Source organism: Micrasema longulum, unplaced genomic scaffold, assembly GCF_059751315.1.
Source record: "Micrasema longulum isolate JH-2025_06_02 unplaced genomic scaffold, ASM5975131v1 h1tg000109l, whole genome shotgun sequence".
Classification (NCBI taxonomy): domain Eukaryota; kingdom Metazoa; phylum Arthropoda; class Insecta; order Trichoptera; family Brachycentridae; genus Micrasema; species Micrasema longulum.
This window is the reverse complement of record NW_028277315.1, coordinates 1,058,848-1,077,665: the sequence shown is the minus strand read 5'-3', so window position 1 is coordinate 1,077,665 and position 18,818 is coordinate 1,058,848. Positions and strand designations below refer to the sequence as shown.

The following is an 18,818-nucleotide window of genomic DNA, read 5'->3' as shown; positions in this document are numbered from 1 at the left end:
TTTCAAGAATAGCATTATGACAAAGCAATCGAGATGCCGAATCGACTATTGTCGAGTGGGTGGCAAAATGTCACATCTTTTCAGCATAAAGCTCCTGATATCTGTAAGGCTTTTTCAGAATAATTCTTATCAGTGACTTTTGTACTTTTTCTGGGTCTATCTCTGAATGTTGGCCCAGCTTTAAGAATAAATAAATAAACTACGAAAACCGGAGAGGGCACGCGTGACATTTAGAAAATAATGTATACTTCATTAGTGAGAAGCCAGTTAGAGTATAACCCTACAATATGAACTCCTTACTACAACTGTCACGAAAATTCTCTTGAAAGAGTCCAAAAAAAATTCTTACGGTATATAAATTTTAAACTTAGAATCAGTCATGAATTTTTAAATTACGATTTTTCACTAAAAACATTAAATTTGTTAAAACTTAACAATAGAAGGAAAATTATAGACCTTTTAAATTTATTCAAAATTGTAAATTCAATATGGGATTGCCCTGAACTGTTATCTCTCATCAACTTCAAGGTGCCTGGAAGAATGACTAGACAGGTGCCACCGTTTTGTAGCAACAATTCACGGACAGTGTATACTTGTAATGCAGTATTAAATAGACTTCATGAACTCGGCAATAGTTATTCCCACGTATCTGATATATTTAGTGTAGGGTATTGTTCCTATAGAACAAACCTTTTGAACTTTTTTAAAGATGGTGAATGGTAATTATATTTATTTATTCATGCATTTCATATACAGTTTTTTGTTCACTTTGCCTAGCTGTGTGAAACAGTACTAATGATTTTCTTGTTGTTTTACTGTAGAATGTTTTATTATTTAAACTTTCTACTGAATATGCTGTTTAATTTTTGGGTTATTTTTTTAAATATAAATCTTTTATGATTTTTGGTTTGATTTTTTTTATTTTTATAAATCTTGTTTTTAAAATTCATGTTTTTGAAAAAAAAGGAAAAAAAATATTAAGCCAAATATGTTCATATTATAAATGTTTGTAAAAGACAGATTTGCCGTTTATGTTAATAAAATAAAATAAAATAAAATAACGCATATTGAGAACAACAAAAAATCAAATCAAGTTTAGCGCCTCTATAACTATTTAAAAATATATTATTAAATTTAAGTTGTTTTTTTTGGATACGTATTTTAGTTTGTTTCTTTATATATAAAGTATAAATTTGTGGATTTATTGCCAAATTCCAAACTTCTACCAACCAACCGATAAAATAAAGGTGTTATTAAGATTATTTAAGGTTTCATATTGATCCAAAAAACGTATTATTTATAAAATCTTATTATAGCATTATTTTTCTTCTTTATTATTAGGTAATAACCTAGCTTAATACTAGTCACTTTATGTTTATGTTAAATTAATCTCAATTTTAATTTGCTATATTTATATTTAGAGCATAAGGTTTTTTCACTTCAATTTGTTTTGTTTAATTTGTCATTTTATATTTGTATGTTTCTTTTTTACTTTCTTGCAGTTTAAAAAAAAAAACTAATTTGTTTAGTTTTAATTATTTAGTTGTATTATATAGTTATATTTCATATTATATATTACACAATGAATTGTTCACTGATGTGATTATTTTTGTAAAACATTTTATTGTAAAAGGTTCTTTGAACCGTTGATATATAAATAAATATAGCACAACAATATATACGCCAAAAACCTTTTCTTACACAGAATAAATATATAAAACAAACGCTTTTGAGAATAAGAAAAGTAGTGAATCTACTAAGGGAGATAAGGTCATTAACATTACATGCCATGCAGATGATGCTGCCATAGTGATGATGAGAACATATCCATCTCAGTTAGTAAACATCTAGATGCCTAAGAAATATCGTATAGTACAATGAACAAATGATTATTGGAAACATAATTCGGATATACAAAACGAGTGTCAGACCAAATCATGGTGTATACAGCAGAGGTGAGGATAGATAGAGAGAAAATAAAAAATACTAAAAACCAAGTAGAAAAACTAAATAGAAAAACCAAATAACTGCTCAGAACGTCAGAGATGAAAGTACTAAAGGCAATTGCAGAGAAACCCAAAAGAAGCAGAATCTAGAGTCAAGAAGGTAGACGGATTTGCGATACCCAGTGCATAGTAAATATATTATGGAGATATTACGTAAATAATTCCATAATAGACAGCTCCAAAATCCCCTATACCATTGCCCACGAAATTTAATTAAACTAAGTAAATAATAATTTATCAATTGCATATTTGTTGTTGTTATTGTCCCGGGTTGTGGTCCCTTGGTAGTATTGTGGACTCACGGACCAAAGGTCCCAGGTTCAATTTTCAATCTACCACAACTCGATTTCCATTTTTCCAGCACAAGTTTTTTACGACTTTTAGGAAATGCTCTAAAACTTAAATATTTGAGTAAATAAATATTTAAGGCATTATTTTCTTGTCAAATATTTTAATAAATGTTAATGAAGGTTTTTATAAAACCACTTTCTGACTTTTCTATGTCTACTGGTTTCGAGACGCACCCATCTCTTCGCTAAGACGCCATTCAAACCAACATGCAAAACCCAATAATGGTTCTTTGATCAATAATCAAACAACCTTTCAATATAGCCCGTTATACAATAATTCATTGCAATGGTTAATCTATTAAACTCACGCCCCTCTCTTCATCTTATCCCTTTTTTTTCAACTATTTCTCCCACAACACAAAATATTTTTATAACCTAATCAGTGCATATAAGGGCTGTTTATTAAAATGCATGTCATGTTTGTTTTATATTTTTGTGCAACAACTATGGTGAAGGTGTATAGTGGGTTTTGCATGTTGGTTTAATTAGTGTCCTGACGAAGAGACGGTTGCGTTTCGAAACAGGTAAAGATAAAAAAGTCGGTAGGTAAGTTGTTATATACAAATATTTAATAACGTTTATCAATCGAACGTAGTTATGTCGCCAGTCCACAATTTTGAAAAAAATAGATATTTATGTTATCGGGTGCAGTAAGGTAAATTATATGTTCTGTTAAATACAGCCAGACCGCTTTCATACAAAAAATTGTATTTAATCACCTTCTGAAAATGGTGTCGACTACGAAAATGGAATTTTTCTATTTGCAGAAAACACCCACTTTTTGTTCTTAAAAAATCATTAAAACTGGTCAAGTACATAATTAGATTCTTGTTTGTCTAATAAAAAAATCAAGGTTTTCATTATTTATCATTTGTTAAAGTCGAAAAAATAGCAACTGTTGTGTAGATTTATATATTCATTCTTTTTACAAAAGTGCTATTATCTCAGTTTCGCTTTTGTATGGCTGTCTGTTTTTTCCATAAATACGTTCAATTACAGTTCGATGAATTGTATACTCTAATTAATTGATAATGATATCAAATAAACTTTTACGAATTAATAAAACTAATATCTTTGATTAATATTGTAATTAAGTCAAACTTTGTCCCTAAATTTAAGTGCTATTTCAAATTAGTTCCTTCTTCCTTATTCGAAACTGCTAAAATTAGACACGACTTAAATTAATTGAACGAAAGTTGAAGGTTACATAAAATAATGAATTTTTATTTAAAAACGACTTAACAAGGTTAGAGATTTTTTTTCTATTTTCCTCTTTATTTATTTATTTTCTTTTGTTTAGGCAACATACAGTACAGTTACAAAGTTTAATATTTTACACAATTAGACTTAACTCTAATGGACCAGTGAAGTTTCTATATTATAAAGCAATTATATGTTAGGTTAATTATAAAAGTATAAAAAAGAGAATGAAAAAGAAAAACATAAATGAACGTTGTTTAAAAATTAAAATTTAAGTTAAAAAAAAGTTTTTTCTTCAATTATATAAACACTTTAAATACATATACCGTCATATTGTCTTAATGCAATTTCTTCCTACCTACCCAAACCGTTCAAATTGAGAAAGTTAGTAGTATCTAAACACATTGTAGACATATTTATATTTATTTCAACAGAGAGGGAAAACACTATTGATAAGGGAATATGGAAGTCTAGGCATTTACAGGGCTTATAACCTGTCATTATTTATAAATATATTTGGATAATGTCAATGGCGCCGTTTTTGTGAAAATCACCTCAAGGGCGCTGTACAATAAATAAATATCCCACCACGTTTTGCAGCTACAAAGCGCATGGGCGGTTGGGAGTCTTGTTCCTCGTCTCCAATTACGATATACAGGAGCTAGATTACAGCACGTCTTACAGCTACAGAGCGCATAGACAATAAGAAATCTAGCCCCTATTCACATTTCTTTATTTTTTATTTGACAATAAAGTTTAGAGATTTAGTGATACTTTTAAAAAATATATAAAAACAAATTTATAAAAATAGAAGTTAGATAACAAGTCTTGCAGCTACTGAGCGCATGGTCGGTTGGAATTCTAGAACTCATTTACTAAATTTGGATATTTGATCGTTGATAACATTTACCTATTGAAGCTAGATTACTAATCGTCTTGCAGCTACAAAGTGCATGGACGAGTGAAATTCTGGCACCTTAAAATTATCAATAAATTTACAAAAACAAACATTGAGCATAATAGTAAATTTGTAAAGTGTACGTGCTAAAAAGTAAAAAATTAAAAACTAAACAGATAAAGCATTTTAACACTATGTAATAACATAACAGATAAAAGTATCCGAAGGGTAGCTTTCATAGATTTTGGGTAGTCACTAGTCACTGTCGCAGTGCCGCAAATTGTCATTGGCTGGTTTAAGTGGCCACTTTACACATTGTGTAACATTCACCATTCTGCCCAAGTTTAAGCATTCACATTTCCTCAACTCTTCCATCTGATGACTTTTGTGAAGTAAAGGAGCTGAAACCTTTATTATGTGGGTGAGATTCATCCGGCTGAACCAAATCACCTACTAGGCCTACATTTGCCAATTTTATACTTCTTCTTTTACCACCCATTCCCTTTCCACACCTAATGGTGCATAGGGCACTGCATTGGTACACCAATTGCAACGTATCTTGATCATTTTTGTTACATGAAGGTAAGATGATCAGTCTTACGCTTCAGGTACCAGTCCAGGGACTATGAAATATTCTAGTGTAAAAACAATATTTTAAATAAATATTTCACATCATCCATGTCGGGAATCGCACCAAACCATCTCAGAGACCCTTTCTTAATCTTATCAATTATACTTGATTTACACTGTCGCCTGATTTCATCATTCGCAACCCTGTCATACATTGATTTCCCACAAATTCATCGAAGAGATCGCATTTCAACCGCGTTCACTCGGCTTTCATCCTTCCTCTGCCAGTTCCATGTTTCACTTTCATACATAAGTGTTGGGAGTAAAACTCCGTTGTGCACTGCCAGTTTAGCTTCGATTGTCATATTTTTATTTGAAATTACTGTGCTTAGTGCTCCGTTCATTTTGTTGCCCGCATTCACTACTCTTTCAACATCTTTTTCTACTCTTCCATCTCTTGAAAACATGCTTCCCAGTTACACAAATTCTTCTACTTGCTCGAGACATTCGTTGTTTACATTCATTATGCAGTCAGTAACCTCACTATCCCTTTCAAATACCCTCACTTTTGACTTATTTTCGTTCATCGCCAAATCGCTCTCCAGGCATACATTATACATTCTAGAGACTATTTGCTGCAAATCATCCTTGCTGTTTGCTAACAGAACTGCATCATCAGCATACAACAAGCAGCTTACTGAAAAATTATCAATTTTTGCTCCAATACCTATTCATTCTATCTCTTTCACACAGTTGTCAATAATAATAATAATAAATAATATTTGGTTGATTTATATAGCGCCATTTTTGTAAAAAATCACCTCAAGGGCGCTTTACAATTGTACACCTAAACTTACATTCTAACTAAACTTAAGTGATATATTATATTTCCAAATTTAAAATTGAGGGTATGATAGTTTAAAGAAGTGGGATTTTAGTTGAGATCTGAACTAACTGAGACTGTCGTTGATTCGTAAGTTTGAGGGAATTGGTTCCAGGCAGAGGGGCCGGCGGTGGCAAAAGCACGATCTCCAAATCTAGTGTTTGGGGAACGCCGGATTTCCACAAGTTTTCCTCTTCCTGAATCAAATGCTGACCTAAGAGTAGATTTTCTTTGACATGTATATTCCCTAATACAAAGGTCCGATAGGTATTTTGGAGCCATTTCATAAAGGGATTTGAATACTGTCCAGCACAGCTTGTATTTTATTATTTCTGGGCTTTTTAACCAGTGCAAATCTCGAAGATGTTGTGAGATGTGAGAATATTTTTTTACTCCAGTAATAAGCCTTGCTGCTGCATTGAAAACAGATTGAAGTTTATTAGTTTGATATTTTGGGAGATTTGCGTATATTCCATTACAGTAATCTAGACGCGAAACGACATAAGCATTTAAAAGAGCTTTAGTTGCATCTATAGGAATATTTCTCCGCACGGATTTGATCTGTCGGAGATGGAAGAAACCAGCACTTACCGTTTTATTGACCTGAGAATGAAGAGAAAGATCTGAGTCTAAATGAACACCCAGTAGTTTAACATTTGTACTGGGGGTAAGATCACAACCTGTGATTGAAATTAGAGATTGGTCTAAAAGGTGTTGTCGCTTTTTTGTCGCTGTCAATAGAAGCTCAGTTTTATTATTATAGCTCAGTATAAATTAAACAACCATGGTGACATTACACATCCCTGTTTCACGCCTTTTGAGATCGCAAACCAAGATGTAAGTTTGATTATAAAAATAAAATAAAAACTAATAATTTATATCTACTTTCAAAACTTTTTTGTAAATATTCAAGTCAAGAAATGTTATTAATTTATTTTTTTAGAGTATGGTAAATTTCTAAACCTTATTTTGAAAAAAAGGCATTTTATTTTAATGTTTAATTAACACACACTGAATGCAACGAGTCACATACAACGAGTCACATACAATACGAGCACGGTAGGTAACCACAAAATGCAGTAAATATAATGTAATCTCAACAATAAGACATGGTACATATGACAATAGGCGTACGTTAATTCAAAACGAACATACAAATACATTTATATACAATATATTATACAATTCACGAACAGTGTATACTTGTAATGCCGTATTAAATAGACTTCATGAACTCGGCAAAAGATATTCCCACGTATCTGATATACTTAGTGTAGGGTATTGTTCCTATAGAACAAACCTTTTGAATTTTTTCAAAGATGGTGAATAGTAATTATATTTATTTATTCATGCATTTCATAATAAATACAGTTTTTTGTTCACTTTGCCTAGCTGTGTGAAACAGTACTGATGATTTTCTCGTTGTTTTACTGTAGAATGTTTTATTATTCAAACTTTCTACTAAATATGCTGTACAATTTTTAGGTTAATTTTTAAAATATAAATCTTGTATATTTTTTTTTTATAAATCTTGGGTATTAGGAAATTCATGTTTAAAATATATATATATATATTTATTCAGCCAAATATGTTAGTATTATAAATGTTTGTAAAAGGCAGATTTGCAGATTATGTTTATAAAATATATAAAATATATATGCACCTACATAATTTACGAGGAAAACAAAATCAAACCGACGCGACGGCGACGCGACGAGCGTTGACTTAGAGATTACACACGCGTTGACTTATCATTGCGATAATTTAAGCATGTTAATTATTGTTCATTGAGATCGCTAAAATGCTTAGCACGTTTTTAAGCACGTCGATAGTTATTTGTGTTTGAGCTTCTGATTTTTATTTCATACAACAGAACTATATTCTTCACCTGGATGCCGATGATTACCTTTGAGTCAATACACCATATATTGAATTCATCAATCAAATCTAATAATTAAGTATTAATAATCTTCGTACAGAACCCGCCAGTATAAATTTGCTGTGTGGGAAGAGATTAAGATTATCGCATATTGGGGTCACGTAATAAAGGCGCTATTGAATTATCCCCCACAAAGCCTTATTGGAAACAACCCCCACAAAGCAATATGCTGCCTTGCAACATAATTATAGCACAATATAAATGCACTACCGTAGAGATACGGGAAAACCGAGTGGCAATATCGGAAAATAACATACTAGCATGCAACAGTCGCCTATCGCCTACATAACTGAATCAAAGTGTTCTATTATATTTCAACTTTCCCTTCCCGGTAGTTAGATTAGTGACAGATTATTAAATTAGTAGCTCTTCAAATTTTGTCAGGGTTGGTTCTTTTGTTTGCGCTGCGAGCGTGAACGAACGGTTTTTCACGTTTCTTATAATTAGATTAAAAATATTATTATTTTTGACTTCAACCATAAAAAATTTTAAAAAATTGCCTATGAATACATTTTTTCCGATTTATAATTTCTCACATTTGCATGTGTAATGACTTCACAGCACCGTAATGCGCGGATGTTTTTGGCACAGTAAGGGAAGGGTTAAGAAAATTCATAGATATAACCCATTTAAATTTTGTCTGGAAAGTTCAATAATTTATTATTTAAATTAATATTTGAAGCAGTACCTTTGTGATTTTCCGTGTTAAATAATATAACAAATATTTGCTTAGTGTAAAATCACGAAATATATTTTACCGACCGGTTTCAAAACAAAACTGTTCCTTCGTCAAGGCTTAAAATAAAATTAAATATTTTACTTCTTACAAAAAACAAGTATGAATCTTACATGCATAATTTGCTAACACTATAATACTAGACAATAACATTATAAAAAAATACTGAACACGTAATGTTGACACAGTTCATTAATTAAGAATTAAAAGGTATTCAACGATGTTTGTATGTCCAAATGCTTGCAGACTGATTGGATTTCCTCCCTAGGGAGTTATTAATATCTTTAAGTTTTAGTATATTTATTTGACGTGACGCTTTTTATTATTTACCATTTTAATGCAAATATTGAAAACTTTATATATCCACCATCCAAAGGTAAGTCCACTTCCATGCTCCTCTCCTAGATTCAAATATTTTCAACCCTTTACCGGTCGATTATTTAAAGCTGGCGCGTTCGCAAAACTTACACAAACGCATTGTGTAGTATCTGTGAATAAGCGTATGGTATGACATCGCACGGCATACGCATTATGAAGATAATCTCGGTCTCTCTCGCGCTCAGACGCGCTTATTTTTTAAAATCTGTCTCTATCAACTGATTGCTCGTCCCAACTCAAAACAGGACTTTTAATCCCATGGAGTTGGGACTTATGTCTCAAATAATGCGTAATAAACTTTATTAAGTGAATAAATAAACAGCGCGCATTTAGTACGTAAATACGTACTATACCGCGCTATAAAAGCGTTCGGAATACCAGCCCACGTCTTGTTGCTGCAAAGTGTACGGATGGTAAGAAATCTAGCGCTCATTTACATATTTTTTTCAATTGGCTATGAACTGTTCAGTGTTCAGTGAACTGATGCAGTTCTTTTGGAAAAGTCTGTTGGAGATTTTCAGGAAATTGTTGACACACTGTAGGAAAACTCAACTCGTCTAGGTCTAAATATTTATACAAAAAATACTCAGATTATGTGCAACAAATCCTGTCCTGACCCTGATCAGCCTCTCCATAATAGTGGACAGAGGATTGAGAAAGTTGACAGCTTTAAATACTTGGGAGTTCACATAACTGAAGATGGAAGCATGCACAAAGAGCTCGCAACCCGCATAGGAATTACTGGAGCAACTTTTAACTTGATGCGTGTTGTCTGGAACTCCAGTCTATACTCGTTCAAAACGAAAAGCCAATTCTTCAACTCTTGTGTACTGCCAGTACTCCTATATGGGTGCGAATCCTGGCACCTTACCAAAACTCAAAACACCAAACATCTGAGTTTTGAGAGTAAGTGCTTGAGAAGAATATTAGGTATTGTGATAAGGTGGTTCTATTTTATAACTAACATTGAAGTCCGAGAACGGACGCAGCAGCCTCCTGTAACGAGCGTCTTGAGGATGCGGCGGTAGACCTGGCTTGGACTAAACCCAAGTTGCCTCTTCTTTAAACCTGCGAGCTCACGCCGTCCTGGAAGGCCGTCAATGACGATCTTTAGGCTTTATTCGGCGGAATTAAGGGGCACTGGATTGACGTGGAAAGAGGCAAAAATGCTGGCTGGCGATAGGGTCTCCTGGAGGCAACTGGTGATGTCTACATGCTCCACTTAGAGCGGATGCGGAAAAAAAGAAGAAGATGAAACTGTTCTTACAAAATAAAATATTAAAAAATAAGAGAGCCTTTTTTTTTAAATAATCAAATTACACATAGTATAGAAGGACAGAGTTATCATTCCTAGGTTGATTGTGTGGTTATTACGGCAAATATGAAAAATCTTTTCTGATGGAGACATCTCGTTTAAAATTCATAGCTTGAAATAAATTTGGGTAAATGTTCGATCCCGCGTCGGTTGCGGGCTTAGGGGTAATTTATCACAGTAGAACCACATACGTGAAGAGACGATAAATAAGTGATCTAGTCACCGTAAATATGCTTCATAAGATAAAAATATATAGTGTTGCATTATTTACCATATTTTGTGTGTCTGGCAACATCAGTAAAAAATGTTTTGCAAAATTGAATCAGAATTATGGCCTTGTGCTAGAAATACGTAAAGCCGTAGAATCATAATAATCTAGAAACCGCGTACGCGTATCAAACTGAAGCGAACAAAACTGCTAATAAATGAGAATTTTAAGCTCAGCATACCGTCTTGGTAATTGTCAAAAGTCATTTAAAAATCATGTTCAAGCAAGCATTTTTTGCTTTAATTAGAATTTATTTGAGTAAAAAATCACTTTGAAATAATCACTTTTTATTTCAGAAACCTTTTTTAAAATATGAATGAGAACTATTTTAATTAAGGAAGGAACGCGACAACGCGAAGTAAAGTTTCAGAGTCACTTATTGGTTCAATTCAAAGTCGGTAGGCATACCGAGGTAGATAGAGATAGTACAGAAGTTAAGTATACCGTCTCGGTATATACCGACGAAGAGAGCGTTTGTAATGGACAATTACCATTTTTTTTATTAACTAATAAATTAATCAAAAAATCACAAGCCGATCAGTACTATTTTTATTAAAATATGTTAAAAAATAAGGGAGGTATGAAGGATTAAATTCTAGTCATTTAAATTGTGCCAAAACAAACCATTCGTGACGTCACCAAGTATGACGTCTTTGGATGTTTCGTGACGTCATCGGATTTTTTTTCATCAATGTCTATGGATTTTATAAAAAATTGTAGATAGCTTCCTTTTTATATGTGTCGTTTGTTTACATTTACGGCGTCCTGTCACTTATCAAACGCTACGAGTTGTGATTTACAATTTTCATGATAAATTAATAATTCAATTTGTCATTATCATAATAAATAAATATTTAGAATAGGTTGAAAACCATAAAATAATAAAAAAATTCGAGATGCAAGATGTAATATGTTTTCACTTTCATATGTCAGTGCCTGGAACTGAAGTGTGGAGTGGGTAAGCGGGGGGGGGGCTTAAGGTAATATGCATAGAGAACTCTCTTTATATTTCTATCTGTGGCCTGTGGCAGTACCAACATTAAAATGAATGCATTACTCGTGAACGCCTGTGACAAAATTTATTACCAACTTACGAAACGATCGTTTTCGAAAGACCTTATTTTCGAAACAAAAACAATGAATTAATTTTTTCATTATAAGGGTTTATATAAACGCTAGGAGATCTTTAAAAAAACTTTTATTTGTAGAGTAGGTTAAATCCGATATTCCTCCCGAGTGATAATACCCTATTGCCCATCTTATATTTCAATTGTCGTCCCGATACTTCTCACGTTGTTTTAACCTGGATTTTTTTTGTCTTTGCTGTTCACATTTTACAAAACTTTTGATCTTGGTGAGAGCTAAAACTTTTATTGACGCGGGCGACATTTTGACCGAATTATTTCTCATGCTGTTGTTTTCTCAGAACAAAATAAAATCAGTAATTCGTTATTTTACTAAAATGAAACTTTGACCATGTATCATCCTTTCGCTCCGAATTCAAGTGGCTTCATTTTTATCACCGCATAAACTTTCAATCTCTCTCACTTCTTTATAATATTCTTCACAATCCTTGCGCTCCAAAATATATTGCTGAGAATTTCATTTACCTTTCTGATAGCGGTCTTTCGCTTCGCTCTTCTCAGGAGAGAACACTTTCCATTCCTCGACGTAGCACATCAATTTTCAGCTTTCCTTTTCCGTCCGAGCTGCTAGTCTTTGAAATGAGCTACCTTGATACATATAAAAAATGCACCGTCTCTAGCCACCTTCAAGAAACGCCTGAAAAATTATTATATTCGTTCGAATCCCACTCTACCCCAACTTTATTCCCATTTTCTAATGGTGAGTTATTTACAACTCGTTGAAAATGGTCCTCAAAATTAAATATTTGTGTAAATCATAAGAACGCAACTTTTTAGTTTTAAAAAAAAAAAAAAAAAGTAAATAAATATATTTTTTTTTTGGATTTTTGTAGAACTAACTGTGTAGTTCATTGTTATATTTTGAAGGAATAAATCAAATTACTTTGATTAACATATTACAACAGAGATGAAGAACATTTAAGAGAAGGTAATAAAGAAGTCTAGGTATCTACAGGGCTTATGACCTGTCAATGGCGGGTTTAAGTGGCCACTTTACACACTGTGTAACATTCACCATTCTTCCCATATTTTAACATTCTAATAGCAATAAGTCCGCCAAAGTACTTATTCTTTGTACTTGAAGTTTTAAACAAAATAATAAATAAACTTGAACAATATCCTCGTTTGCAGATGTGGGTGGTTGTGATCGCGCTGCTTGCGGCGCCCCTACACGCGCGGCCGCAGGGCCCCCCCCAAGAGGAGCCCGAGCCCCAGCAGGGACTAGTCCCTCTGCACGTGCAGCCCAGGGACATCAACGTTGTCAACGAGCCCACGTGCGACGAGCTCAAGGCCATGTGGAGGTAAGGAAATGTGTATAAACCATGGTTCGCCCGACAAAATAGCTGGTGAGGCTTGTAAGTAACCTCACCATGGCGGTAAATAAAATATTACGGTATGCACCATTAGTTGCGGAAAGTGAATTATGATGATGATGATGATATAAACGGTAGTAATTTTTTATAAATGACATTTATTTCCCCATAAATTTATCCCATACATTATTATACATAGTCAAAGATAATGGTAAGCTGCGCTTAATCGCTTATATAGACTATTCGCCCCTGCAACCTATCGTATGTAGAACCCTCAAAGATAGGATACCTATAGTCCTTAAAATACAGCTTGATTAGAATGACAGCTGTCAAACTAATTTCATTAGTGATGGGAAATTACTGATCACTGATCAAATCGATTTTATCAGTTATTTGATGCAATCATGAAACTCTGTTTCCGAAAATTGATATAAAAACGAAAAAACAAGCCTATTATAGTGTGTTTAACATAAGTGTTCACCAAAAAATTTGACATTTATACTTTTTTCATGAACAATATCAAACGAATAATTTTTTTATTCGATCAATTTACATTGATCAATTTGTCCCAACTCTAACGTTTTTGCAAAATGATGTATTCTTGTGAGAACGTCGTTAATAATTAGGTTTATTTTAGTTTTAAATCTGATTTTATATATTATTATGAAAATACAACTTTGTTATTAGTGTTACACAATTTTATTATTTTACAAGAACACAACTATAGTTTCGGGAGAGCACTTCTCCCATCGACGGGTGATATAAAACTCCGAGTTTCATATATTCAACTCAGAGTATATATTTATGTTTCAAATATTGTAATAAAAAAATAAATTAAAACGCCAGATACAAATGATTTTTCGTGTGTCAATATAAATAACTCCTTTGACGTTACTACAAAGTTATGTCGTCACTTTTTCTGACAACTATCATTCTAATCATGTTACATTTTAATATAATACCACTTTTGGACGAATAAATCTAGATTATTATGCTATGAAAATCTATAACCTACTTCCGCTGCCCATTTAACAATTAGTAACGAGAAAATGAATTACAGAACATGTAATAATATAAATATATAGGACATTGTGAAATGGAGTGTGCAGGATAGACCCAGTGAGGATTCCCAAGATCGTGATGCACGAGACTCCAGACGGTCATAGACCACCAAAGAGTAGGAGAGAAAAGAGTCTCCGGACCAAGATTAATATCTCGTCTGAATAGGTCGTAAGATCCATAGAAAAAATCCAAAAAGGACGAAAATGTTTATTTTAAAAGGAGGCGCATGGCCCCGTCGACAAACCCTATTACGACTAACTTTGACTTCGAAGCATTATACTTTATAATCTTCCTAATGGCGTCGATTAAGAAAATGGCGAACCAATGACTTAATTAAGTATATTATACTTCAAAGGGAGCTTTAATTAACCGTCGATCTAAGTAATTACTTCCAAGTAATTGATCTATTACTGTAATGGAATTCAAGAGTTTGATCAATTTAACGGAATCTGCTTATTCAACTTAAAAAACAAACTGTCGATGATTACAGATTATAAGTCACGTATCGAGTGTCATCGTCATTTATTTATCTACACATAATGGTGCATAGGGCACAGCATTGCTACACCAGTTGCATTTCATTTTTATATCATTAATCTTCTGCTTTTGGCTTTTTAGTTCATTTTACACTAGAAATATAACCATATCGAGCCATATTTGGCAGAATAACGTAAGCGATAAATAGTGAATTGCGCAAGAGAAGGTTTTATTTTTTTTTTTCATATATATAATTTTAATAATTCGGTAAATGACAGCCAAATTGTTTTTTTTTTTTTTTTGTTTATTTTTCCATACTGTTACATATTATGCATGTATTAAATTACATATTTTATACATTATATTTATTAGACATTAGAAGAGAAAAAGAGAAAAAATACATATTCTAAAAATAAACATAGCCTTAAATTTGGAAAAAATGCCCACAAAGACTTAAACGTCTGAGCGTGGGCCATTCCTTTTTTATTGTTTTTGGTGAATTTTTTGGTATACAAACACAAATATGACAATGCCATTAAAAATCATACAGAAATAACAGGAAAATGACATAAACAATGTAATTAAGACATCAAAGTTTAGAATATGCTGTTGTACGACTCTTTCACAATAGGTGTATATCTGTATTTTCCATGCTGATCCAAGTCCTCAAAGCCGCTTTAAACTTTGGAAGGGATTCTATATTTTGTATTTCCTTGGGTAGGAGATTAAAAGATCTTGGACCAACATGGAAAGAGTGTCTCTGTACGAACTTAGTTCTGCATCCTGGAACCGACAGTACACTTTCTGATCTGCCACTAGTCCTATTTAAATTATTGCCAAACAATTCCCTATTTTTGTCTACATATTTTAAGCATTGTAATAAATATAACTTTTTTAAATTAAGGAGTCCGCTCTCTGTGTACAATTCGTTACTAGGAAATAGTCTATGCTTTTTGTACATTATCTTAACTATACTCTTCTGTGCGATTTCTACAGGGTGACTATGTGCGTCCAAAACTCCACCCCATCCAATTATGTTTAAACACCTTCCGCTTTCAAGATAGCGGCGGTAACGCTGTTTTGCTTATAACTCTGACAGTGGTGTGAGCTAGCGTAACCGTCTACATTATCGTCGGTTATGTTGTTTTGCTGAGCTTAAAAACAATATGTCAACATTAAAAAAATATTATTTAAAAGTGGAATAATGCGGAGTAATATATAGAAAACTATAATTGGCCTATAATTTTGGTTTATTTGTAAATATTTTTTTTTTTTAAATGTTATAATGGCTGTTGGTTTCTTTTAATAAATATCCTTAAATGTATTTATTCATTTAACTTTTTGTACATGATGTTATTTGTACATTAGCGGGCTTATTGTCAAATGGCAATTTCTTCCAACCAACCAATAAAATAAAAGTTTTATTTTATAATTCAAGTTACAGAACGTATTCAATAGATAAAAGATTAAAAAGCTAAAGATATATAAAAATAGAAATAAACGTATTTGTTTATAAATTACCTTAAATAAAAACTATTTCTCAATGGGAAAAGGGAAAAAAGAAGAAAGAGGAAAAAGGAAATGAGAGATTAAGGAAGAGAAAAGAGATGTTTCTTCAGACGTGATTTAAACAGAGATAATGTAGTAACATTTTTGATGGTGGATGGGAGATGATTCCACAGTCGAGCCGCATGAACACTATATGAGTTAGAGAAGAAAGAGGAATTGTGGATGGGTATTAAGAGAGTGCCTTGAAAATTAGATCGAAGAGGTAAACCATGGACTGATAAGCGTTGAAATTTTGCACGCAGGTATATAGGAGCGTGAGGACTATGAAGAACATTGAACAGAAGTGAGAGGGAGTGATAGTCTCTCCGCTGTCTAATTTTGAGCCATTTCAGTTGCCTACGATAATCAGAAATGTAGCAGGTGTATTTTATAGAGCTACTAGCGGACCCGTCAGACGTTGTCCTGCCCAAACTTTGGGCGTTGGTTTGCTTGCTATTAGCTTAGAAAAAGATTTTAAATTGAAAAGTAGGTACCTAGGTACTTGTTTGTGATTAAATTCCAAAACTAAAAATTGTTAATATTGAATTTAAGTAGGTACTTGTTTATGGTTGAATTCCAAAAAATAAAACAAATAGTTTTTTAAATATGGCATTCTTTTTGTAAACGTCAAACTCCGGTCTTCTCACCAACAGAGGTGTGTACTTATGTGGGAATACGATTTTTAAAAATGTATTAAATATAATGTATTTTTTGTGTTACCAAAAATCCAGTAAAAAGAAATAAATGGGTAGAAATTTTAACAAATTTAAGGAAAGAATTTGATTGAGATCCACAAAAAACAAATGCTGTTATAAACATTCAAAAACAAACCTTTTCACACACAAAAAAACAATATCTTTTCATTTTTTTGTAAATGCATTCTCCTCGAATGCAACTCTAGTAGATCTATGAATAACATATTTATGCTCCTTACTTCACTTTTACATATTAGATTGAAGATTTAAATATCTACGAACACGCACAGCGCAAAGATCTATATTTCTCTGAAAACCGCACATAAATTGGTCATGCCGTTTAGGAGGAGTTCGGCGACATCACACGTACAGAGGAATTACATACATAAAGATGATGTTTTTAACACTTGTGCATGGGGTAATAAGGAACAATTTTCCTTAAAAAAACGCAATTCGCCAAAAATGCCGCTTACGTTGTTCTGCCGATTATGGCTCGATATGTTGTAGAACATGAAGTTAAAATATCACCAGAAATAAAACCATATGTTTTAGAACATTAAAAATACATCGTGTATATGTTTGAGTGCACATAATCCTCAAATATTATTTGAGGGTTTTTCTATTTGGAAACTAATTTGGACAATTATTTCCGAAGTACTATTTTTCTTTGATAGGATACCGTTGACATATTATGTATCATATTGGACATGTGGCGTTCGAAGTGGCCGCTTTTGGCATTATTCATTTTAAAAAGAATCGGCCAGTGCTAAGTGTTGACATTCAAATCATAATGGAAATATCTACTTAATGCCATTGTGGTACTTTTAAATACATTTGTACACGTTTTGTATTAAAAAAGTATAATATTAAGCTACGTTTATCTTAGTTAATAATAATTGTTGTTCGAGTAGATTTTCACAGAACCACAGAAAAATAGCAATTGTAATGATATTACTTATTAATTTATTTTGTATTTATATGTAGGTTCAAATAAATTATAATTTTTCGTAGATTACCTATAAAAAAATTGTCGCTTGCCACTGGTATATATTAAAAAAAGTAGTGCACTTACCTGAGCAGCACGAGTGTCTCCTGCAAGCACTGTAAAACCGATAAAAATATATGAAATGGATTTTTAAAAAATAATTATATTTTTAAAATAATTAATATGGAGAAATGTTTTAATACACAAAAAAAAAAAACTTTTTTTGACATGTTTTTCCTTAACAATTGTTACGTCAAGATTTGTACCGATGTTCTATTTAAATTTAAACGGACTTAAATAAAGTAAAACAGGGATGTGTAATGTCACCATGGTTGTTCAACAAATACACCGATAAACTTATAATTAGAACTCAAATCAGTGTTTGATTTCTAGTTTAAATATGGAGTTCTACAAAATAAACACCAAATCAATCAATATACATCGATAACTGCATGAAAGAACTAAAATATTTAAGAATGGGAGCAAAAATGAGTGATATAACTGTTAACTGTCTTCTGTATGCGGATGATGCCGTGCTTCTTGCTAGCAGCAAAGAAGACCTTCAATTCTTGGTAACAAAAGTCTACGATGTATGCAAGAAAAGCGATTTGCTTATGAATGTTGATAAATCGAAAGTGATGGTTTTTGAAAGGGATGAAAATATAACTAAATGTGAGATCAGTGTGAACAGAGATATTCTGAATCAGGTAGAAGAATTTGTGTACCTGGGAAGTATGTTTACTAGGGACGGAAAGGCCGAGAAAGATATTGAAAGGGGGGTGAGTGCCGGGAACAGGGTGAACGGTGTACTGAAATCTACTTTGGCAAACAAATGTTTATCGCAGGAGACTAAACTAGCAGTTCACAACGGAGTTCTAGGGCCAACTCTAATGTATGGAAGCGAAGTATAGAATCAGAAAAATGATGATAAAAGTAGGTTGAATGCTGTCGAAATGCGATCCCTCAGGTGAATGTGTGGTAAAACGATGTATGATAGGTGCACAAATGTCGAGATCTGTGAAGTGTGTAAGGCTGAGACATGCATTATTG

At 32.6% G+C, this 18,818-nt stretch overlaps 1 protein-coding gene across 1 annotated transcript in view; it reads left to right on the top strand.

Annotated features, from left to right (window-relative positions):
• Positions 1-12,819: 12,819 nt before the first annotated feature.
• LOC148284575 (uncharacterized) overlaps positions 12,820-18,818 on the top strand; it is a 107,165-nt gene continuing 101,166 nt past the window's right edge. Inside the window, exon 1 of the mRNA XM_088238007.1 lies at positions 12,820-12,989. Coding sequence (XP_088094133.1) covers positions 12,820-12,989 — 170 coding nt within the window. The remainder of the gene's footprint in view (positions 12,990-18,818) is intronic.